Raw genomic sequence first — 25,082 nt, 5'->3', positions numbered from 1 at the left:
ACACACACACACACACACACACACACACACACATACAAAGGCACACAGCAGTTTGACATTTTGTATTAAATTATATGTTGTGGTTCAGAGTTCATTGTGTCCATTGTATCCTGGATCACTGCTAGTTAAAACAATACTGTAAGTATAATTTCTGTGTTTTTCTTTACAAAAGAATATAAGAAGATCTATTTCTATGTGATGTTGAATGCTTAGTCAAATTGATTTCCCTTGTATGAGTTCTGTAAAGTAATTTACTCTGACAGATGCATTAAATGTGCATGTGCATTGAGTACTCGATTTCAGTTTCTAAATTATTGGTGTGAATGCTGGAAACATTCACAACATATGTTCTTCTACATTCTTTATTGGTGTGAATGCTGGAAGCATCTTTTTAACAGCATCTCTTAACAGGAAGCTCCCAATTACACTAGTTTCACAAAATAAAAGCCCCCAACTCTCATTATGTTAACAGGAAACTAGGGATTCACTTAGTTTTTCAAAATAAAAGCCCCAAAAGGTAACTTTCTTAACAAGGAACTCAGAACTAACTATTTATAATGCTTCAGCAGCTTTTCATTCAATTACAACATTTATTTACTGATTCATACTCTTCTGATTCTGTATCCTTCTTCATACAGATTACAGCCATCAATGCAGTGTAGCGTCAGCTATTCAAAAACCTTCAAATATTCTACATCTTTTATACACTATTGGTATTATTCATTTTTTCAATGATATTCATACAAATTAAACCCATTAGCACTTTTTCAACTCTTCCTTAATCTTCTCCTTCTTCATACAGATTAAAGCCAGCAGTGCAGTGTAGCATCAGCTATTCAGAAACCTTCAAATATTCGACAGCTTTGATAAATTATTAGTATTATAGTATTATTCAACTTTTCAATGAAATTCATAAACATTCAACCCATTCCCACTTTTCCAACTATTCCTACCACTTCATCTTCTCACAACATTTAAACCAGCATTACAGCGTAGCGTCAGCTCTTCAGCATCCAGCATTCACTCAGCAATTTCTTCAGAAATTGGTTTTCTAGTTTTAACATGTACTCGTGACGGTACCGGACATTCTAAGCCAATCAGCTGCTCCCTTTGGACAAGGTGCTCCTGGGTTGTTGTGGTTTGTCCCGCCCACACAGGGAGCAGCGCTCCTGATTGGCTGGGAGTCTGAAGCCTGGACTGGTTTGAACAAGTGTTTGACATTTCCTTGAAGTAATAGTAACGACGAGGACTTGTTAATACGTGTCTCCACCGTCTCACAAAAAGGTACGTTTGTTTTTGAAAAAGTATATATGTTTTTATTTTATTTTTTACATTTATGAGTGACTAAGCAGGGCTTTTGGTGTTAGTTGTAGTTAACAGGACTGGTGGTCATACAGTAGGAGTTACTGGTAACTTCACCTAGGTAACTGAGTCCAGGTAACGTAGCACCTGAAATACATGAAGGAGTTTACAGACCTAAAGTTAAGTTGGAGTAAAACTTAATGCAGGAGGCCAACATTCTTTATCTAGTATGTTATGAGAGACACAAGTTGAGTGGATGTTGTGCCTCATTCGTTGGTCATTTGTAGTCAGTGAATTACAAGTTAACTTTAGTTCAGTTCCCTGTTGTAGTTTAAAGCTGCTTCCTGAAGGACATGACTACAGTCAACGTGACCACACTAGTTAGAATGGACGGAGGCAGACAGACATTTAGCTAGATTACATTTTAGTAATCAACCTTTGAACTCATATTACCACAATCCTCCTCTACAGGAAACAGAGTTTGTGAAGGTTACACCCTGATATTCTGCATGGACAATGGTTCAATATGTCCTTAACTTCATGTCCATTTGACAGGTGGAGATATTAGATATGAACAGTGACTCGTGTCCATTGACAGTAGACATGAGACACATGATGACTCATTTTATGACTTACTTCTGCTGACAACACAGTTGTAATTCCCTCTTTTTGTTTTGTAGTTTCGCTATGAGCTACACGTCCTTACGTAACAGTAGCTACTGGCTGTTCCTTATTAGATAATAGAAACAGCCTAGACATGACACTCTATGAGCTTCTACTATCCAGTAAGGACAAACAGTGAGTTCAAATCATACAGTACATTTAAAGGGTTACTTCATCCATATTGCAAAGGAAAAACAGAAATGTCTAGTTGTCTCCTAGGGTCTCTGAAATTCCTGCTGCCACCCTCAATGTGGGTAAATGAATGAATGTTTCCTGTTACTCTGGATAAACCACATACCTCACTGTCTATAGTTTTCATTGGAATTAGCCTATTATCTTTCTAGCAAAGAAATAGTATGGGAGGAAATCTGTTGACAGTGAGATCTGTACCAAAATACTATGGAAAAATAAATAAATAAAACAAATAAATAAATAAAACAAATGGATAAATAAATAAGTGACTTGAAAAATAAATAAATATGTCATTAAATGTAGCAAAAATATTATTAAAAGTAAATGTAGCCATTAATTAATTAAATATATAATAATGATTCTAATTAATACAAATAAATAACAGGGAAAATTAAACAGAAGAGTAAATAAATAAGGGAATTGATACAAAGGTAAATAAATAAAGAAGCAAATTAAAACACAAGTATCAAATAAAGTCACATTTGATCAGTTAATTATTGGCTACATTTAGTTTTAATATTATTTTTGCTACACCTGCAGTGTTTTATAGCTATACATATGTAATGAGTGTGACTGTTCTGTGTGGATCCGGGGAAATAAAATAACTAGCTTGGCTAAACTATTTCTTTAAGGACTACTCTTTTGCTCCTTGTCTAAGGAAGTAAACAAATCTAAGAAAACCATGTCAAGATTGTTGTTCATGTAATGGGTTTATTATGTTAAAAAAATGACTATGGCCAATAATGGCATATGCCATTATCACTTTTCAGTTAACATTCAACAGTACATGAACAATATAAATAAAGATTGTTACACTAAGCTAAATTAGTGTATATATTATAGAAAAGGTTTGCTTTGAATGGCATTGAAAGTCATTTGATGAACCCTGCACATGCTTTGACAAAGTGAGAGATACTGGAGGAGAAAGATTGTTATGAATCTGGAAACAAGTTACCAAATGTTCTCACTTTCACAGTGTATGTTTTCTGATCACTGTCTCGTCTGCATTCATGCCCGTAGGAACATGGCTGAGATTCGTGGCGATGGTGACGTGCAGAGTGCTGGGGACACGGTGGACACCATAAGATTGTTTGCAAAGAGGTAATTATTGTACACTGATGACTACATCTGACTATCCATATGTTATGTACCAAACCTGTATGCTCTGTCCATTGAAAATAAGGTCTTTATTGTCATACTGATAGCAGCTGCTCACTTTAAAGGCCCTGCAGCCTTGCACATGTTTTCACTTATCTGGATAATTAGACCTTCGCTCAGGTTGAAGGTCACTGGATACCATGCACCAATACGAAATGAAAGACGTGTAGCAAATAGTATTGAAGCAAAGAGGTGAAACTCTGGTGCTTTTTGGACAATAGCTGCTAGATGGCGCTACGGTAGCGCTGCCACCATTTTGGACTGAAAACGCCAATGAGTCCATGGCCATGGATGTATAAAAAGGTGTCTGTAAATCAGAGTATATTTTTTTTTAGGTAAATGAACTTCCCAGTATGAACACTTAACGCCCTCTTTTAAATCAATATGTCCTAAAAGTTGTTAAATTAACTAATCGCTGAATCCAGAGTTATTTTGCCTCGGCATAATGAACGGTCATCAGACCCACGGGACTGCACCGCCCTGCACGCTCATATGACATATCCGGTTCTGCCAGCTTCCTGCTAGCTGTATGCAGGTGTAATAATGGATATATTGGCTGTAATTCATCACTTTTATTATCTTCTAATACACCCATGGGCTGTATGCTGTCAGCCTGTACCGTGGTGGATGTATTCACGTCTCTGTTCCCAAACAACCGATTATCGGCCAGTAGCTAGTAGCGCTAGTAGTATGACATAAACAGGATTTAATGTAGTTGTAGGCTATTTACTATTAACACGCAGGGCAAAAGCACAGAACACAACCTCTTCTACATCCATGGCCTGTGGTCTATTGGACCCTGTTCTACATCCATGGTCTGTGGTCTATTGGACCCTGTTCTACATCCATGGTCTGTGGTCTATTGGACCCTGTTCTACATCCATGGTCTGTGGTCTATTGGACCCTGTTCTACATCCATGGTCTGTGGTCTATATGGACCCTCTTCTACATCCATGGTCTGTGGTCTATTGGACCCTGTTCTACATCCATGGTCTGTGGTCTATATGGACCCTCTTCTACATCCATGGTCTGTGGTCTATTGGACTCCATTATGGAGCTCCTTGACATGAAAAACTTTGAGATTACTCTCAAAATCTGTGTGCGGGATTTTTCTGACTTCTATTTATGTCCATCGCTCATTTTATGCTCCTCTGGGAAGCAGCCGGGCAAAAAAGTTTAATAAATAAATAAGTAAATAGTTATAATAGTATGCATATTTATAATATTTGTATTGTTCAACACAGGCAAATTCAGTAGAGACAATAAAATGATGACAAAAGAATAGAAATAATTTAGTTTTACTTTTGTACGGAACTTTGTAGGCGTACGTTTTACTGGCGTCCGGTAGTCACTTTCAGTCTTAAACGGTGGAGGCGTAGCTCTGCTGCTGGGCGCTGATGTTGCAATGGAACGAGCAATTGGCTTTCACTTCTTATCAATATACGTTCTTTGGGTGTAGTTTGTCCCATCCCTGGCAGGTGCAGCAAAGCTAACGGGCGAGTGAGGAAGATTTCAATCCAACACAGGCTGCATGCTCCCACACAATCAAGCTGAAAGCAGCTGTGTGGGTGTATTCGTCCATGGGTGTGCAGGGTGTGAATGCCTACTAATAGATGTGAAAATGATAAATTGAAAAAAAAAAAAAGATTCTGCCACTATGATACATTTTCTTTGGAACATTTGTAATACCACTGCTGCGCAGACTTAAACAAGTTTAGATATCGCTGAGCTGTCGTCAAAATCAGTGGGATGGTGCTAAACAAGTTCTTCAGGTTTCAAATCTTTTCAAAGTGTATTCACAAGTGTGTGTGTGTGTGTGTGTTTGTGTATGTGTGTGTGTTGTGTGTGTCTACGTTTTCAGGTCACATGCACAGCCAGCAGCCAGCAGTGACACTGATGAGGAAATGGACTCTGCCCCCAGCAGCAATAAAACAGCAGGCTCTGACCCGTACCGCTACAAGATGGACTATCCCCGCCTCGGAAGCTGTCTGATCATCAACAATAAGAACTTCAAAAGCAGCACAGGTACAATAACTACTCCGGACTTAATAACACTGTCACATTGTCATGACTTACTGGGACACTTGAATAGAGCAGAACCATTGTTAATGTTATTAGCAACACCTGTGCTTTTCCTACTATGACGAGTCAAATCATCTGCTGTGAAAAGGCCTCATCTGATAGACGTACTCGTTCCACAACTCCACTCCATATTTTTGAATTAAGTTTGCATAATAATAGCTACACACAAATACCAAATGAGTAAAAGGTCCAGTTGTCATGAGAGCATATTAAAGCCTCAACAAAGTCATGCCACATCCGCCTCCTCTGTTTTTCCTTCACTCAGTTTACCAAAAGGAGTCGCAGTAATTAGTTGTATTTTGCCATTTAAACACATAAACACACAATTAGAGACAAGAGACAGCAACCGGAAAAGCCAGGCAGTCTAAACTCTGTGTTCTCCTTGGTCTACAAAATAAATAACCCTATTATAATGTTATCTGTCCAAAGTTTCAGAAACAGGAAGTGTTGCATTATGTTGCATTAATCCAGACTCAGTACTGGAGAGCTCCCATCCCTGGACTGTACTGTAGCTGCTGTCTGCTGCATTTCTACTTGTGTTTTGTCTCTCTAGGCATGAATCTTCGTAACGGGACGGATGTGGATGCTGCTGCTGCTATGAAGACCTTCTCTGAGCTGGGTTATAAGGTCAATGTAGCCAACGACCAGACCGTGGAACAGATGAAGGAACTGCTGTTTAAAGGTAACAGAAACAACTTTTTCCTTCATTCATCCACTGTGTCTAATTTTATTTAATACAGGTAAAATAATACACATATCAAACACGACAATATGATGACATGACAATATAACCTCACGAAAAAGAGAAAAAAAACAATTGGTAAACATTAATTAAAATGTATTTTTTTTCCAAAAGAAATTGGCGTTTTTAGGAAAACTTAGATTCAGGTTAGTTCTAGATTGAGCTTTAAATATAAATGTTTTACCCAACAGAATAATTGTATTTATTATCTGGGGACAATTTTCATCCAGAATGTGTAGCCCTTTTGGTGCCCTAGGGTGAAATTCGGAGGCCCCCCCCAACACACATCAGACATCACAATTGTTTTAAGACAAAAATGAAGATGTTTATTTTCATAAATAACTGTATTTAATATAAATAAACAATTGCCCCCTGATATTGTTGGCTTAAATGCGTTTAGTTGGTTTCACTACAATTTACACTTTCATTAACAAATAAGTGCGGCCGGGTTGATGAAAAAGTGTGAGAAGGAGAGTTACAGTGGCAGTGTATTTCTGTCTGTCTTTCTTTCTTTCTTTCTTTCTTCATTTGTTACCCCACCTGCATTTTTAAATAAAGACCAGCACCCCGCAGAAGGTGGCACCCAAGGCGACCGCCTATATGGCCTATGCCTTGAGCCATCCCTCCTCGTTATTAATCATTAATTATTGATCAGGATAATCAGGTGACATTTGCTGCATATACAGTATATACAGTAGATTGCATTACCAAAGGAGCATGTAGCAACCACTAGATGGCAGCGTAGTGCAGTGTGACTACTCTTTAATTCCCAATACACTAATTCACTTTTTGTGAACTGTTAAAGGGATAGTTTGGGTGTTTTGAAGTGGGGTTGTATGAGGTTCTTATCCATAGTCGGTGTATTACCTACAGTAGATGCCGTTTGGAGAAGCAGACAGGAGTTACCGCACAGAACTAAAATAATGTACTGCTGTGGACGGGGGCTGCAGCAAAACGTATTTTAGACACCTAAAATAAAGGCCCACCTAAAAAAAAAGAAAAAATCAATATCAGTTTAAGTGTACGCTATATTCTATATTTGGTAATGTAACTCGTCTTGTTTTCTATCTATTCTTGTGTGTCTCCAGCATCCCAGGAGGACCACAGTAATAGTGCATCATTTGCATGTGTGTTGCTAAGTCATGGAGATGAGGGGGTGATATATGGCACTGACGGTTTGGAAAAGTTTGAAGAACTGACAAAATACTTTAAAGGAGATCGCTGTAAGAGTCTGGTGGGGAAACCGAAGCTCTTCTTCATACAGGTTAGTTAAATATACCCACGTTACCACACATATACACTTGTAGTAGTTGACACATACCTGTTCATCTTGTGCCTGTCTTTAAATGCTGTAGACAGGGCCTTAGTAGCTACCACTGAGGACACTGATTTCCAAAAATCCTTGCTACCGCTGTGCTTGTAGATGCTTGTTTAGGATTTGTTACACTTTGTCTAAGTTTGTAAAAGAGCTCTCAACAGTAATATCTTATGCTTCTTTTATTATCTGATGTCAAGCTTTGAATAAAAGAACTTGAATATTTTATGTGCAAATGTGAATCGCACAACAACCACTAGTTGTTATTGTAGCCCTCAGTGTCTCAGTACAACCGTAAAACACCATAATGTATGTAATAATTAATGTACCTGGATTTCCTTTGTAGGCGTGCCGTGGGACAGACCTGGACGACGGAATCGAGACAGACTCAAAGCCCGATGAACAAACATCAGAGAGGATTCCCGTGGAGGCCGATTTCCTGTATGCTTATTCCACGGCTCCAGGTAACTTCTAATGGAAGTGGTAGAAAAGACTTTTTGTCCTGTTAATATTTCCGCCCTTTCAAAATACTGCATTGTATTCATTAAATGACACACAGATGACTATGGAAGCCCATTTGAAAACAAAAAGATCATTTTAAAGGTGCTGTATATGATATCCAGAGCATTAATATAGCAGCAAACAACTACTTGCTATGTAAAGATATAGAGGAGTGATGTCTACCTGAGCAGAGAATGAAGTCACTCTCCCTCTGTGTGTGTTATCTGAGATTCTCCATGCTTTGATGACCTAGCCGGGTTGGCCGCGCATGCTTTTAGTGCATGTGAGAGTGACCCACTGGCTAGCTCATAGTCGCCGCTCTGCACTGCTTTCATACGGCGATTATGGCTGAAAAACGCCGTCCCAACCAATGGCGCCGTCACGAAAGCGTAGCACCCACCCTCCGGTTCACCCTTCAGGTTAACACTGTTTAGTTCTGTCAGCAGTGTGGCCTTTGTTTCCACTGTTAGCGCTGTTAGCAGTGTTATGAGCTGCCGGCTCAGCTGTCGCCATGTTGAGAGCCGTGCAGAGGTAATTGAAATGCTCCCAATCTCGCATTTAGCATCTTTAAGTCATTATAATGAGAAACTTCTCAAAATAATGACTTAGTATCGCAAAATAATGAGAAACTTTTTCCAAAGAATGACTTAGTACTGTATCTCATTCTTATTATTTTGCGGGTTTTTTTCTCTTCATCACAAGGCAGAAATGGGCTTCCGTAGTTAACTTTCTGATATCTGTATAAACCTGGAATTCAGTATGTTTATTCATAATGAAATGGTCATACACTGTGTGCAGCTTGTTGTAAAAGTGTTAACACAGTAAATTGTATTGCAGGCTACTACTCATGGAGAAACACACAGAACGGTTCCTGGTTCATGCAGTCGTTGTGTGAGATGTTAAAGCTTTTCAGTGGAGAGCTCGAGCTGATGCAGATCATGACCCGAGTCAACCGCAAAGTGTCGCTACACTTTGAGTCCTCTTCCAACTTACCTGGATTTGGTGGCAAGAAGCAGATCCCCTGTATCGTCTCCATGTTGACCAAAGACTTCTACTTTCCTAAATTAAGATAGACTTTTTGAACCTATTGAAACTCCTCTCTAGTGGGAAACAGAGTCAAAAATGACTCTGTCGCAATTACTAATTTCATGTCCATCTATTTTACCTTCAAAGGTGTTTGCCAGATTTCTACCCTCTTTGGCTAAACAAGGATAACATTAAAAAGGATATCATCAACAGATCAGTGAGGTTTAAGTTGAGCCTCAAACATTTTTTATTATGTGTTTTTAGTGTGTGGTCTTTTAGGAAAACCTAAACTAGTTTTAATTCTATGTTTGATCATCATGTGTTGCAGAAAAGATACTAAAGGGTGTTGGGACCTTTTCCAGGGATGTATTTTCAATAAGCCTGTTTCAGGGATACACACTTGAATATTAGCAGAACTGTGGAAATATGGACTTCTTCTAATTTTACTCCATAAACATAATGCTGTATAGTTAAATGATAAACAATCAGTTTACTACATACAATGCGTCTGCTTTTTAACAGTTTTTGAATGCAATAAATGCACAAGCACAAGTGTGGTAGTTCTTGTTTTTATGTGTTACATTACCACTGTCATTACTCTTTATACCTTTAACTGGGACTCATGATATATATATATATATATATACAAATAAATAAATAAATAAATAAAGGTACTATTTCACAACAATTTCTTTACCAAATGGTTTAAAGCCGTCAGTCAGCTGTAGATTCAGAGATCCTGGAAGCTGTGAAAAAATGTATTTTTGTCCACGGAACTCCTGAATCTAAAATTCTAAAATAAAAACTAAAAAATATGGAGGCTAATAGACACAAAAATTAATTATACCCCCGCGACAACATAGTCTGGAGAATATATCGCTCCGCGTGTCCGTCCGTTTGTTCGCGTGTCACACTTTTGTTTCTATAGTACAACTCTAAAACTATTTAACTTAGGAACTACAAATTTGGTATGATGGTTGACAGTGAGGTCTAGTTGTGTCTTTTGGGGGTTAGAAGTCCAGGGTGCCCAAAACTTTTGAAATTTTGGCCAAAAAACATGATTTGTTTTTCAACTTCAATTTTGTTTCTGGAGCAGAACTCAGAAACTATTTAACTTAGGAACTACAAATTTGGTATGATGGTTGATTTATTGAGCAAACAATTTATTTTTGTTTGTGCAAATGAAATGATTCTTTGCTGTAATTGCAAATTGCAATTGTTGCAATATACTTTTGCATCTAGAATGTCCAATCGCAAACTCACACCTGACACCAATTTACCTCCATACGGCCCAGGCTAAGATAGGTTAAATAACTAAACTAAACTTGTGATTTACTATTTCACAACTGTTTCTTTGCCAAATGTTTATTTTTCCCTTGTCAGTCTGCTATAGCTTCAGAGATTCCTGGAAGCTGTGTGTGAAAAATGTATTTTTGTCCATGGGACTCCTGAATCTTAAAGTCTAAAATAAAAAAAACATGGAGGCTAATAGACACAAAAATGTATTTATTGAGCAAACAATCTATTTCTGTTTGCGCAAATGAAATGATTCTTTACAACAATCACAAATTGCAATTGCAAAAAATATATTTTTGTATTTGTGTTGTGTAAAGTCACACTCACAAAAATACAGGGCGATTTGCAAATACGCATAACTTACTCTGTAAATACGTATTTTAAGGTTTACTTGGAAAGTGATATCTACACATTTGTGCATCTATTTCGCATTTGCAGATCGCTTCCTGTGCATTTGTAGGCCACATGACATTTTTAACTTCCCTCCTGTTTGTTTACAGAATATTGTCCGATTGGTACCGCAGCAGATCTGTAGATAATAGTTGTATTCCACAGAAGACAATTCACAAATATGTAACTTGATCTGCAAATAGTATTCCACGTGTAGAAATAGATGTACAAATGCGTGTTTATCACTTTACACATAAACCTTAAAATACGTATTTACAGAGTAAGTAATGTGTATTTGCAAATCGCCCTGTGTTTTTGTGGATGTGACTTTACACAACACAAATACAAAAATATGTTTGTGGGTAGTGAAATATTTGCAGATCAAGTTACATATTTGTGAATTGTCTTCTGTGGATTACAACTATTATCTACAGATCTGCTGCGGTACCAATCGGACAAAATTCTGTAAACAAACAGGAGGGAAGTTACAAATGTTATGTGGCCCACAAATGCACAGGAAGCGATCTGCAAATGTGAAATAGATGCACAAATTTGTAGATATCACTTTACATGTAAACCTTAAAATACGTATTTACAGAGTAAGTTATGCGTATTTGCAAATCGCCCTGTATTTTTGTGAGTGTGACTTTACACAACACAAATACAAAAATACATGTTTGCAGATCATGGTACACAGTTTGTCTTCTGTGGGTTACAACTAATAAAGTCCAATAAAAACTTCCATTCACCCCACCCCTCCACATTTCATTCAAATCCATCGATGACTTTCGGAGTAATCCTGCAAACAGACATACCAACAAACCAACGCCGGTGAAAACATAACCTTCCTAGGCCTTCGGCCTTGGCGGAGGTATCTAACCTACTTATGATTTACTATATTTCATTACCATTTCTTTACCAAATGTTTTTTAACCCCTGTCGGTCCGCTGCAGCTTCAGCAGTGAGTAAAAATATAATTTTGTCCATGGAACCAAACTCCTGAATCTAAAAGTCTAAAACAACTGAAGTTGGGTCAAGTAACCAGAAACTGCATCCTTTTCTGATTTGAAAGTGAGACCTAACTAACTTTGAGCAATGATTCTTTCCACTGTAGTAAAGTTTTTAATAACATCCTGAGTCCAAATGTGTACAGAGAGGGAATTTAAATACAACCCTTATAAGCTTATTTTAAACAATGTGAAGCTTATTTGTAGTGCTTTGTGGATAACTTCTGGACCAGAAGGTGGCAGGATATTCAAATTGGAATTGAACTAAAGCCCCAGCAAGAATCTTTAATACAATATGTTTTATGTTACACTATCTTGCACGGCTGCTTTCCTGGCCAAGTATTTAGTCTGTTGACAAATTGAGGCCTGGAGTTAAAAGAGTCAAGTGGGTTACAATCTGCATTTTCTTCAATCTGGAATACTGTCAAAAGTGTCAGTTTATATGAATGATTAACAGTTTATGAAGATTGTTTTGCCAGTCAGTGGTAACATGCAACCACTAGAGTGAGCCAGAGGAACACCAAGTCGACGGCCCCAACCTGTCGACTTGGTGTGTCAAGGCCCTTAGTCTCGTTACATGTGTCACGATCAAACCAGCTCTGCCTCAATAATGGTCTGTCAGTACTAATACGGCTCTCTAGGGGTAGCTACAAAGCTAGTCAGCCGTGAGCATGTGAAGAAGGAATGGGCTAATAGCGTACCTGCTGCGGCGTGTAGTGTGGGCTGGCCTACCTGATCCCGCTTGCTACTGCTCTCTGTTTGAGTTGCTCGGCCAGCTCCCGACCTCGCCTCAGTTTCGTGGCCGGAGCGTCTGGGCGGCTCTGGGGAGAGCCCAAGCTGCGGTGGGCCGACGGTCGGCCTCATAGTTCAATGGGTCTCGTTAAGACGAGACGTAGACAATACACAACGAACTATTGACAAACTTCACGGCACAAACATTCATGGGGCATTGTTCATTCACGGTGTCACTTGTCAGTCTTCTCAGGGTTGGGATTCAACTGTCACGACCGAACACACCACGCCAAAGTCCTCCCTTGTGGCGTTCCTGTGTGGCAGCCCTCTCGCTCTCCCGCGAGTTGCTTAAATCACTTCCTGCTGACCAACTAGGCCCGACCCTAAACCTCAGCAGCCAATCATAATAGCACATCCTTATGACTCAACGGATGACAGACAGTTAGACCGTGACACATGATAATACTCTGGTCTCGATGGCAGCCTGTACTTACTGTGCTCTCTGTCCTGTTGGGGTTTCTGTCTGTGTGGATCAGGTGGGTTCTTCGATCCGTAAAAAGACACAGAGACTGTTGGATGCCAAACATGAGCTGATGAGGTGAGAGGCAGTTCAGATGCACGAACACACCAGTTTTCATTTCAACAGACTCAGATTACTGTAAGGTTTTACTGTCTATAAACTAAAAGTAAACCCTTTTAACCCTCTGAGACTCTGTCTTTCAGAGGCTGTAGGAGTAAAGGTCAAGGCATCATATAAAACTAGAAAACCTAAGGAATCCATTGGTAACATGTCATGCTAGCTTGTTGGGAAGGAGGATAAATAACGCTCCAAAGTTATTAAAGGTTATTTAAGGAAAAACTGGCATGGGCATTTTCAAAGGGGTCCCTTGACCTCTGACCTCTTTCTGTCTGTGTGTTGGTGGGTACATTGTCCTGAGGTCTCCAGACAGACACACACACACGCATGCACGCACGCACGCACGCACGCACGCACGCACGCACGCACACGCCTTCTTTCCACTGCTTCACAATGATTGTCAATCCTCATGAAACTTTACAACCATAAACTAGAGACCTAGATTATTCAGAGGATGGATCAAACTAGAGACCTAGAGCATTCAGAGGATGGATGGATCAAACTAGAGACCTAGAGCGTTCAGAGGACGGTGTTATGTTCTGGTGAAACAAAACGTGGACCCAAAAGCAGCACACACTAGTCAAGGTTTAAAGTAGTAACAAAGAGAATTTATTAATAAATAATAAATTTAAATGGTGGACAGGGCAAGGTTTCTCAGAGTCCAACGTGGCTGGGATTAAAGACAGAGTCTTCAAGGGAGCGAGGAGCATGGGGAATGGGGTTCCAGTGTTCCTCCAGATGATGTTTCCAGTCCACTGTGATCCGAGGAGAAGCAATGATGTTGGAGAGTGGGCAGGTAGGAATCACAGGAAGTGGAGGCAGCTGGCAGGTAAGTATACCACACTAGGACAAAAGGACAAAAATAGGATGAGCACCAAAAGCTACAAAAGTGAGCAGAGACAAAGTCAAAAACTAATGAGCAATGTAAGAGAGCCTGAAAGTACTACCACTGTGGCGACGATAACGATCTGGCGATAAATGGCAAGAAGACCAGGGTTGATATACTGCAGAGTGTGTGTTGATCGATGATTAGTGTCAGCTGCTCCAGCAACTACTGCCCAGGAGAGGGAGGAGGAGATGGCCACACCTCCTTCCAGACAGACAGACCAGGCTGACAGGGTAAAACACACAGGAGACAAAAGGACAGGGAAACAGAGGAAACACAGGGAAACTACTCGACTGCCCAGGTGATAACATGACAGATGGATGGATCAGACTAGAGACCTAGAGCATTCAGAGGTCGGATGGATCAGACTAGAAACCTAGAGCATTCAGAGGATGGATGGATCAAACTAGAGACCTAGAGCATTCAGAGGATGGATGGCTTTCCTAGATAGATTGACAATAAGGGGGTTTCTGAGCAGTTTACACAACAGAAGTGCTAGACATAATAGAGCATGGGAATGGCCATCACATACTGCTATCATAATGTTTTAAACCCGTATACACTTTTAGAGTTTATTTTAAATAATTAACGAATTCATGTTTATTTCTGATTTATGACTAGAACAATTTGACACACACAGTGCTGAGCTGCATCTCAAATTAATCTCCAGGTTCCCAGCTTTCAGATGATGTACACCACTTCTATGTGACATTTACTGTTGACCTGCTATCTCCCCCTAAAGACCCCCTGTACCCCCCTAAAAAAAGACAAAAACTGGTCTACTGTGGGTCTCAGAGGGTTAAAAGAATTAATCATTAAAACATCTATGGCATTGCCAGTTAGATGCATAATTAACACATAAATGGTCTTTTCAGTGTTAAAAACAATCATTATTGACCTACCTTCCCTTAAAAAGTCAAACTTCCTGTAAAGGTTGTTCACGTCCAACTACTCATATTGACCTTTACACGGTGTGTGATTGGTCAGGGCAGAGAGGCAGGTGTGGACGCTGCAAAAGGAGAAAGCTGAACTTAAAGTTTGATTGGCTGATCTGAGACGAGGCCAAGCCTTTCTACACGACATCAGAGAGCTCAACAGACAATACCTGGACTACCGACACAAACACCCCAAAGAGAAAGAGACGGTATTCTCACACACGCACGCACGCACACACACACACACACGCACACACACGCACACACACACACACACACACTGATGTTGTGAATATTTACTTTAGAAATAATGGAAACAATTACCTGAATAATTCTGTCTGGTTATTTGTGTGTATTGGCCACAGGTACAACTTTGGCAATACAAACTACCTTTACCTTTATCTGATACTCTCATAGTGACATACTCCCTACTTTCCTCTCCTCCTCCCTTCCAGTATGGGGCGCCCAGCCTGCCCGCTCTGCTATTGAAGACCAAGCATATGCAGGCAGCAGAGCATCAGAGAGGAATCAATAACCCACTCAAAAGAAGACTGAAGAAGAACAAGACTCGGAAATAATGCCACACACACACACACACACAAAGGTCCACAGCAGATTGGCATCTGTATTAAATTATATGTTGTGGTTCAGAGTTCATTGTGTCCATTGTATCCTGGATCACTGCTAGTTAAAACAATACTTTATAAGTATAATTTCTGTGTTTTTCTTTACAAAAGAATATAAGAAGATCTATTTCTATGTGATGTTGAATGCTTAGTCAAATTGATTTGCCTTGTATGAGTTCTGTAAAGTAATTTTCTCTAATAAATGCATTAAATGTGCATGTGCATTGAGTACTGCATTTTCAGTTTCTAAATTATTTTAACATGTACTCGTGGGGGTACCGGACATTTTTCTAAGCCAATCAGCTGCTCCCTTTAGGCATGGTCCGCCTGGGTTATTGTGGTTTGTCCCGCCCACACAGGGAGCAGCGCTCCTGATTGGCTGGGAGTCTGAAGCCTGGACTGGTTTGAACAAGTGTCATTGTGACATTTCCTTGAAGTAATAGTAACGGACTTGTTAACACCTATCTCCACCACCGACTCACTAAAAAGGTACGTTTGTTTTTGAAAAAGTATATATGTTTTTATTTTATTTTTTACATTTATGAGTGACTAAGCAGGGCTTTTGGTGTTAGTTGTAGTTAACAGGACTGGTGGTCATACAGTAGGAGTTACTGGTAACTTCACCTAGGTAACTGAGTCCAGGTAACGTAGCACCTGAAATACATGAAGGAGTTTACAGACCTAAAGTTAAGTTGGAGTAAAACTTAATGCAGGAGGCCAACATTCTTTATCTAGTATGTTATGAGAGACACAAGTTGAGTGGATGTTGTGCCTCATTCGTTGGTCATTTGTAGTCAGTGAATTACATGTTAACATTAGTAACAGTTCCTTATTGTGATGTAATGCTGCTTCCTGAAGGACATGACTACAGTCAACGGGACCTCACGTAGGGAGGCAGACAGCCATTTAGCTAGATTACATTTTAGTAATCAGCCTTTGAACTCATATTACCACAATCCTCCTCTACAGGAAACAGAGTTTGTGAAGGTTACACCCTGATATTCTGCATGGACAATGGTTCAATATGTCCTTAACTTCATGTCCATTTGACAGGTGGAGATATTAGATATGAACAGTGACTCGTGTCCATTGACAGTAGACATGAGACACATGATGACTCATTTTATGACTTACTTCTGCTGACAACACAGTTGTAATTCCCTCTTTTTGTTTTGTAGTTTCGCTATGAGCTACACGTCCTTACGTAACAGTAGCTACTGGCTGTTCCTTATTAGATAACAGAAACAGCCTAGACATGACACTCTATGAGCTTCTACTATCCAGTAAGGACAAACAGTGAGTTCAAATCATACAGTACATTTAAAGGGTTACTTCATCCATATTGCAAAGGAAAAACAGAAATGTCTAGTTGTCTCCTAGGGTCTCTGAAATTCCTGCTGCCACCCTCAATGTGGGTAAATGAATGAATGTTTCCTGTTACTCTGGATAAACCACATACCTCACTGTCTATAGTTTTCATTGGAATTAGCCTATTATCTTTCTAGCAAAGAAATAGTATGGGAGGAAATCTGTTGACAGCGAGATCTGTACCAAAATACTATGGAAAAATAAATAAATAAAACAAATAAATAAATAAAATAAATGGATAAATAAATAAGTGACTTGAAAAATAAATAAATATGTTATTAAATGTAGCAAAAATATTATTAAAGTAGATGTAGCCATTAATTAATTAAATATATAATAATAATACTAATAATAATCAATAAAAATTAATAAAAGGGAAAATTAAACAGAAGAGTAAATAAATAAGGGAATTGATACAAAGGTAAATAAGTAAATTTAAACACAAGTATCAAAAAAAGTCACATTTGATCAGTTAATTATTGGCTACATTTAGTTTTAATATTATTTTTGCTACACCTGCAGTGTTTTATAGCTATACATATGTAATGAGTGTGACTGTTCTGTGTGGATCTGGGGAAATAAAATAACTAGCTTGGCTAAACTATTTCTCAGGGCTATTTCTTTAAGGACTCTTTTGCTCCTTGTCTAAGGAAGTAAACAAATCTAAGGAAACCATGTCAAGATTGTTGTTCATGTAATGGGTTTATTATGTTAAAAAAATGATTATGGCCAATAATGGCATGTGCCATTATCACTTTTCAGTTAACATTCAACAGTACATGAACAATATAAATAAAGATTGTTACACTAAGCTAAATTAGTCCATATTTTATGGAAAAGGTTTGTTTTAAATGGCATTGAAAGTCATTTGATGAACCCTGCACATGCTTTGACAAAGTGCGAGATACTGGAGGAGAAAGATTGTTATGAATCTGGAAACAAGTTACCAAATGTTTTCACTTTCACAGTGTATGTTTTCTGATCACTGTCTCGTCTGCATTCATGCCCGTAGGAACATGGCTGAGATTCTTGGCGATGGTGACGTGCAGAGTGCTGGGGACACGGTGGACGCCATAAGATTGTTTGGAAAGAGGTCATTATTGTACACTGATGACTACATCTGACTATCCATATGTTATGTACCAAACCTGTATGCTCTGTCCATTGAAAATAAGGTCATTATTGTCATACTGATAGCAGCTGCTTACTTTAAAGGCTCTGCCAGCTGTATGTGGCCCTTAATAATGGACATATTGGCTCATTTTATTATCTTTTAATAGACCCATGGGCTGTATGCTGTAAGCCTGTACCGTGGTGGATGTATTAACGTCTCTGTTCCCAAACAACCGGCTATCGGCCAGTAGCCAGTAGGGCTAGTAGCATGGCATAAACAGAATCTAATGCAGTTTTAGGCTATTTACTAACACGCAGGGCAAAAGCACAGAACACAACCTCTTCTACATCCATTGTCTGTGGTCTATTGGACCCTCTTCTACATCCATGGTCTGTGGTCTGTTGGACTCCATTATGGAGCTCCTTGACATGAAAAACTTTGAGATTACTCACAAAATCTGTGTGCTATTTATGTCCGTCGCTCATTTTATGCTCCTCTGGGAAGCAGCCGGGCAAAAACTTTAATAAATAAATAAGTAAATAGTTATAATAGTATGCATATTTATAATATTTTTATTGTTCAACACAGGCAAATTCAGTAGAGACAATAAAATTATGACAAAAGAATAGAAATAATTTAGTTTTACTCTTGTACGGAACTTTGTAGGTGGACGTTTTACTGGCGTCCGGTAGTCATTTTCAGTCTGAAACGGTGGAGGCGTAGCTCTGCTGCTGGGTGTGAATGCCTACTAATAGATGTGAAAATGATAAATTGAAAAAAAAAAAAAAAGATTCTGCCACACTGATTAATTTTCTTTGGAACATTTATAATAGCACTGGTGCACAGACTTAAACAAGTTCTTCAGGTTTCAAATCTTTTCAAGGTGTATTCACAAGTGTGTGTGTGTGTGTGTGTGTTGTGTGTGTCTACGTTTTCAGGCGACATGCACAGCCAGCAGCCAGCAGTAACACTGATGAGGAAATGGACTCTGCCCCCAGCAGTAATAAAACAGCAGGCTCTGACCCGTACCGCTACAAGATGGACTATCCCCGCCTCGGAAGCTGCCTGATCATCAACAATAACAACTTCAACAGCGGCACAGGTACAATAACTACTCCGGACTTAATAACACTGTCACATTGTCATGACTTACTGGGACACTTGAATAGAGCAGAACCATGTTAATGTTATTAGCAACACCTGTGCTTTTCCTACTATGACGAGTCAAATCGTCTGCTGTGAAAAGGCCTCATCTGATAGACGTACTCGTTCCACAACTCCACTCCATATTTTTGAATTAAGTTTGCATAATAATAGCTACACACAAATACCAAATGAGTAAAAGGTCCAGTTCTCATGAGAGCATATTAAAGCCTCAACAAAGTCATGCCACATCCGCCTCCTCTGTTTTTCCTTCACTCAGTTTACCAAAAGGAGTCGCAGTAATTAGTTGTGTTTTGCCATTTAAACACATAAACACACAATTAGAGACAAGAGACAGCAACCGGAAAGGCCAGGCAGTCTAAACTCTGTGTTCTCCTTGGTCTACAAAATAAATAACCCTATTATAATGTTATCTGTCCAAAGTTTCAGAAACAGGAAGTGTTGCATTATGTTGCATTAATCCAGACTCAGTACTGGAGAGCTCCCATCCCTGGACTGTACTGTAGCTGCTGTCTGCTGCATTTCTACTTGTGTTTTGTCTCTCTAGGCATGCGTCCCCGTAAAGGGACAGATGAAGATGCTGCTGCTGCTAAGAAGACCTTCTCTGAGCTGGGTTATAAGGTCAATGTAGCCAGCGACCAGACCGTGGAACAGATGAAGGAACTGCTGTTTAAAGGTAACAGAAACTACTTTTTCCTTCATTCATTAACTGTGTCTAATTTTATTTAATACAGGTAAAATAATACACATATCAAACACGACAATATGATGACATGACAATATAACCTCACGAAAAAGAGAAAAAAAACAACAATTGGTAATCATTATTTAAAATTTATTTTTTTCCTAAAGAAATTGGCGTTTTTAGGAAAACTTAGATTCAGCTTAGTTCTAGATTGAGCTTTAAATATAAATGTTTTACCCAACAGAATAATTGTATTTATTATCTGGGGACAATTTTCATCCAGAACCCCCCACATAATGTTTAAAGTTGTAAATTTAAAATTAATAATGAGTGCTTCTCATCGTCTTACACAGGGCTGGCTCTGGCCCTTTTGGTGCCCTACGGCGAAATTCGGAGCGATACGATTTTTATATTCATAAATAACTGTATTTATTATAATATAAATAAAAAATTGGTCAGTGCATTTCTTTCTTTCTTTCTTTCTTTCTTTCTTTCTTTCTTTCTTTCTTTCTTTCTTTCTTTCTTCATTTGTTACCCCACCTGCATTTTTAAATAAAATTATGATTATGATTATCATGTTTTTTTTATTTTTTTAGAGGGGGACCAGCACCGGCACTGTAGCGCAGTGTGGCTACTCTTTAAAGCTGAAGTAGGCGAGATTGGAGCAAATATGATTAAAAAAAAAATTTTTTATAAACAGTCGCTATATCGTGACAGTAGTACATGAAATAGGTAACCTGAAAAAAATCCTATTCCTCTGTGTCCTCCGGTGTCCTCCGCTGCTCCTAACGGCATCTGCAAGATTTCACAGACCGGAGGAAAACAAGCAGTAAGAGCTGATCTGAGGTCTGCTGTCCAGCTACCGTCTATGAGAGCCGGCTGTCAATCACTCGACAACTCCGACCAAACGGTCAAACTAGGCAGCGCTGATCAAATATGAATCAATATTCTGTTACGTTAATGCCTATTTCTCTCCTCAGATGTTGTAGCGCACGGTTTAGCTGTAAGATGAGACGCCGCCACTGTGAAATCTGGTGAAGGAACGCCAAGTACCGGTCACATGACCGGAGCACAGCCAATAGGAACGCTCTCTCAATGAAATGACCTGTGATTGGTCAAAGTCTATTATGGGATTTTTGCCCAATGATGCCAAAAATATACTGCCTACTGCCACTTTGATTCCCAAATACACTCATTTACTGTTTATGAACTGCAGCCCCCGTCCACAGCAGTACATTATTTTGGTTCTGTGCGGTAACTCCTGTCTGCTTCTCCAAACGTCATCTACTGTAGGTAATACACTGACTATGGATAAGTACCTCATACAACCCCACTTCAAAACACCCAAACTATCCCTTTAAGTAGCCATCCTGCCAGATCAGCACTGTCCTCAAGATAATAATGATTCAACTGAGAAAGTATCCGGACTGGTAATGTAACTCGTCTTGTTTTCTATCTATTCTTGTGTGTCTCCAGCATCCCAGGAGGACCACAGTAATAGTGCATCATTTGCATGTGTGTTGCTAAGTCATGGAGATGAGGGGGTGATATATGGCACTGATGGTTCTGAAAGGTTTGAAGAACTGACAAAATACTTTAAAGGAGATCGCTGTAAGAGTCTGGTGGGGAAACCGAAGCTCTTCTTCATACAGGTTAGTTAAATATACCCAAGTTACCACACATATACACTTGTAGTAGTTGACACATATACCTGTTCATCTTGTGCCTGTCTTTAAATGCTTTAGACAGGGCCTTAGTAGCTACCACTGAGGACACTGATTTCCAAAAATCCTTGCTACCGCTGTGCTTGTAGATGCTTGTTTAGGATTTGTTACACTTTGTGTTTGCAAAAGAGCTCTCAACAGTAATATCTTATGCTTCTTTTATTATCTGATGTCAAGCTTTGAATAAAAGAACCTGAACATTTTATGTGCAAATGTGAATCGCACAACAACCACTAGTTGTTATTGTAGCCCTCAGTGTCTCAGTACAACTGTAAAACACCATAATGTATGTTATAATTAATGTACCTGGATTTCCTTTGTAGGCGTGCCGTGGGATAGGCCTGGACGACGGAATCGAGACAGACTCAAAGCCCGATGAACAAACATCAGAGAGGATTCCTGTGGAGGCCGATTTCCTGTATGCTTATTCCACGGCTCCAGGTAACTTCTAATGGAAGTGGTAGAAAAGACTTTTTGTCCTGTTAATATTTCTGCCCTTTCAAAATACTGCGTTGTATTCATTAAATGACACACGGATGACTATGGAAGCCCATGTTTGCACACCGGCAATATTTGCACTATCTGTTTATATCATGTTTATTTTTGTTTATAGCTTATTTTGTATATTGTATATTGGTAGAAATTCAATTTTTTTATTCTTATTTTATTCGAACGTTTTTATCTATTCTTTTGTTATTATACTGTTTGACTTGCACTAACAAAACCAAAGCAAATTCCTAGTGTATACCTCTCACACCTGGCAATAAACACGATTCTGATTCTGATTCTGATTTCCGCCAATGTGATGAAAAAAAAGATCATTTTAAAGGTGCTCTATATGATATCCAGAGCATTAATATAGCAGCAAAAAACTGTTTGCCATGTAAAGATATAGAGGAATGATGTCTACCTGAGCAGAGAATGAAGTCACTCTCCCTCTGTGTGTGTTGTAATTTGAGATATTCCATGCTTTGATGACCTAGCCGGGTTGGCCGCGCATGCTTTTAGTGCATGTGAGAGTGACCCACTGGCTAGCTCACAGCCGCTGCTCTGCACTGCTTTCATACGGCGGTTATGGCTGAAAAACGCCGTCCCAACCAATGGCGTCGTCACGAAAGCGTAGCACCCATCCTCCGGTTCACCCTTCAGGTTAACACTGTTTAGTTCTGTCAGCAGTGTGGCCTTTGTTTCCACTGTTAGCGCTGTTAGCAGTGTTATGAGCTGCCGGCTCAGCTGTCGCCATTTTGAGAGCTGTGCAGAGGTAATTGAAATGCTCCCAATCTCGCATCTAGCATCTTTAAGTCATTATAATAAAAAACGTTCTCAAAATAATGTCTTGGTATCACAAAATAACAACTCAGTATCTCAAAATAATGAGAAACTTTCTCAAAATAATACTTAGTATCGCAAAATATTATCTCAAAATAATGAGAAACTTTCTCAAAATAGCAACTTAGTATCTCAAAATATTGACTTGGTATCTTAAAATAATGAGAAACCATTTCAAAAGAATGACTTAGTACTGTATCTCATTCTTGTTATTTTGCTTTTTTTTTTCTCTTCATCACAAGGCAGAAATGGGCTTCCGTAGTTAACTTTCTGATATCTGTATAAACCTGGAATTCAGTATGTTTATTCATAATGAAATGGTCATACACTGTGTGCAGCTTGTTGTAAAAGTGTTAACACAGTAAATTGTATTGCAGGCTACAAAGCATGGAGAAACGAGCAGAACGGTTCCTGGTTCATGCAGTCGTTGTGTGAGATGTTAAACCTTTTCAGTGGAGAGCTCGAGCTGATGCAGATCATGACCCGAGTCAACCGCAAAGTGTCGCTACACTTTGAGTCCTCTTCCAACACACCTGGACATGATGGCAAGAAGCAGATCCCCTGTATCGTCTCCATGTTGACCAAAGACTTCTACTTTCCTAAATTAAGATAGACTTTTTGAACCTATTGAAACTCCTCTCTAGTGGGAAACAGAGTCAAAAATGACTCTGTCGCAATTACTAATTTCATGTCCATCTATTTTACCTTCAAAGGTGTTTGCCAGATTTCTACCCTCTTTGGCTAAACAAGGATAACATTAAAAAAGGATATCATCAACAGATCAGTGAGGTTTAAGTTGAGCCTCAAACATTTTTTATTATGTGTTTTTAGTGTGTGGTCTTTTAGGAAAACCTAAACCAGTTTTAATTCTATGTTTGATCATCATGTATTGCAGAAAAGATACTAAAGGGTGTTGGGACCTTTTCCAGGGATGTATTTTCAATAAGCCTGTTTCAGGGATACACACTTGAATATTAGCAGAACTGTGGAAATATGGACTTCTTCTAATTTTACTCCATAAACATAATGCTGTATAGTTAAATGATAAACAATCAGTTTACTACATACAATGTTTCTGCTTTTTAACAGTTTTTGAATGCAATAAATGCACAAGCACAAGTGTGGTAGTTCTTGTTTTTATGTGTTACATTACCACTGTCATTACTCTTTATACCTTTAACTGGGACTCATGATAAATATATATATATATATATATATATATATATATAGACTTATTTGGCAATAATAAAGGTACTATTTCACAACAATTTCTTTACCAAATGGTTTAAAGCCGTCAGTCAGCTGTAGATTCAAAGATCCTGGAAGCTGTGTGTAAAAATTTATTTTTGTCCACGGAACTCCTGAATCTAAAAGTCTAAAATAAAAAATAAAAATATGGAGGCTAATAGACACAAAAATTAATTATACCCCCACGACAACGAAGTCTGTGGTATATAGCGCTCGGCGTGTCCGTCCTTCTGTCCGTTCGTTCGCATGTCACACTTTCGTTTCTGGAGTAGAACTCGGAAACTATTTAACTTAGGAACTTCAAATTTGGTATAATGGTTGACAGTGAGGTCTAGTTGTGTCTTTTGGGGGCTAGAAGTCCAGGGTGCCCAAAACTTGAAATTTTGGCCAAAAACTGTGATTTGTTTTTCAACTTTAATTTCGTTCCCGGAGCAGAACTCAGAAACTATTTAACTTAGGAACTTCAAATTTGGTATGATGGTTGATTTATTGAGCAAACAATTTATTTTTGTTTGTGCAAATGAAATGATTCTTTGCAAAAATCGCAAATTGCAATTGTTGCAATATTCTTTTGCATCTAGAATGTCCCATCACAAACTCAGGGTTTTGACACCAATATACCTCCATACAGGCCATGCTAAAATGGGTTAAAAACATGCAGAACTAACTTAACTAAACTAAATTTATGATTTACTATATTTCATTACCATTTCTTTACCAAATGTTTTTTAACCCCTGTCGGTCCGCTGCAGCTTCAGCAGTGAGTAAAAATATAATTTTGTCCATGGAACGAAACTCCTGAATCTGAAAGTCTAAAATAACTGAAGTTGGGTCAAGTAACCAGAAACTGCATCCTTTTCTTATTTGAAGGTGAGACCTAACTTACTTTGAGCAATGATTCTTTCCACTGTAGTAATGTTTTTAAAAACATCCTGAGTCCAAATGTGTACAGAGAGGGAA

The 25,082-nt window shown here is 38.8% G+C and overlaps 1 protein-coding gene across 8 annotated transcripts in view; it reads left to right on the top strand.

Moving 5' to 3' along the window:
- Positions 1-24,103, top strand: part of LOC119494087 (caspase-3-like) — a 39,603-nt gene extending 15,500 nt beyond the window's left edge. Inside the window, exons 1-8 of one of the 8 annotated variants that reach the window (XR_005208113.1) lie at positions 16,119-16,376; positions 17,871-17,951; positions 18,911-19,074; positions 19,684-19,812; positions 21,298-21,473; positions 21,869-21,986; positions 23,252-23,962; positions 23,995-24,103. Coding sequence is in view for 7 of the 8 variants with exons in the window: in XM_037779693.1 (XP_037635621.1) it covers positions 16,297-16,376; positions 17,871-17,951; positions 18,911-19,074; positions 19,684-19,812; positions 21,298-21,473; positions 21,869-21,986; positions 23,252-23,487 (984 nt within the window). In the remaining variant the exon portion in view is untranslated. The other 7 variants (XM_037779700.1, XM_037779698.1, XM_037779699.1 and 4 more) reach the window with 7 other exon arrangements.
- Positions 24,104-25,082: the final 979 nt, after the last annotated feature.

The sequence above is a fragment of the Sebastes umbrosus genome, chromosome 9 (assembly GCF_015220745.1).
Source record: "Sebastes umbrosus isolate fSebUmb1 chromosome 9, fSebUmb1.pri, whole genome shotgun sequence".
Taxonomy (NCBI): domain Eukaryota; kingdom Metazoa; phylum Chordata; class Actinopteri; order Perciformes; family Sebastidae; genus Sebastes; species Sebastes umbrosus.
The sequence above is the reverse complement of the archived record's forward strand: the minus strand, read 5'-3'. Positions and strand labels throughout refer to the sequence as shown.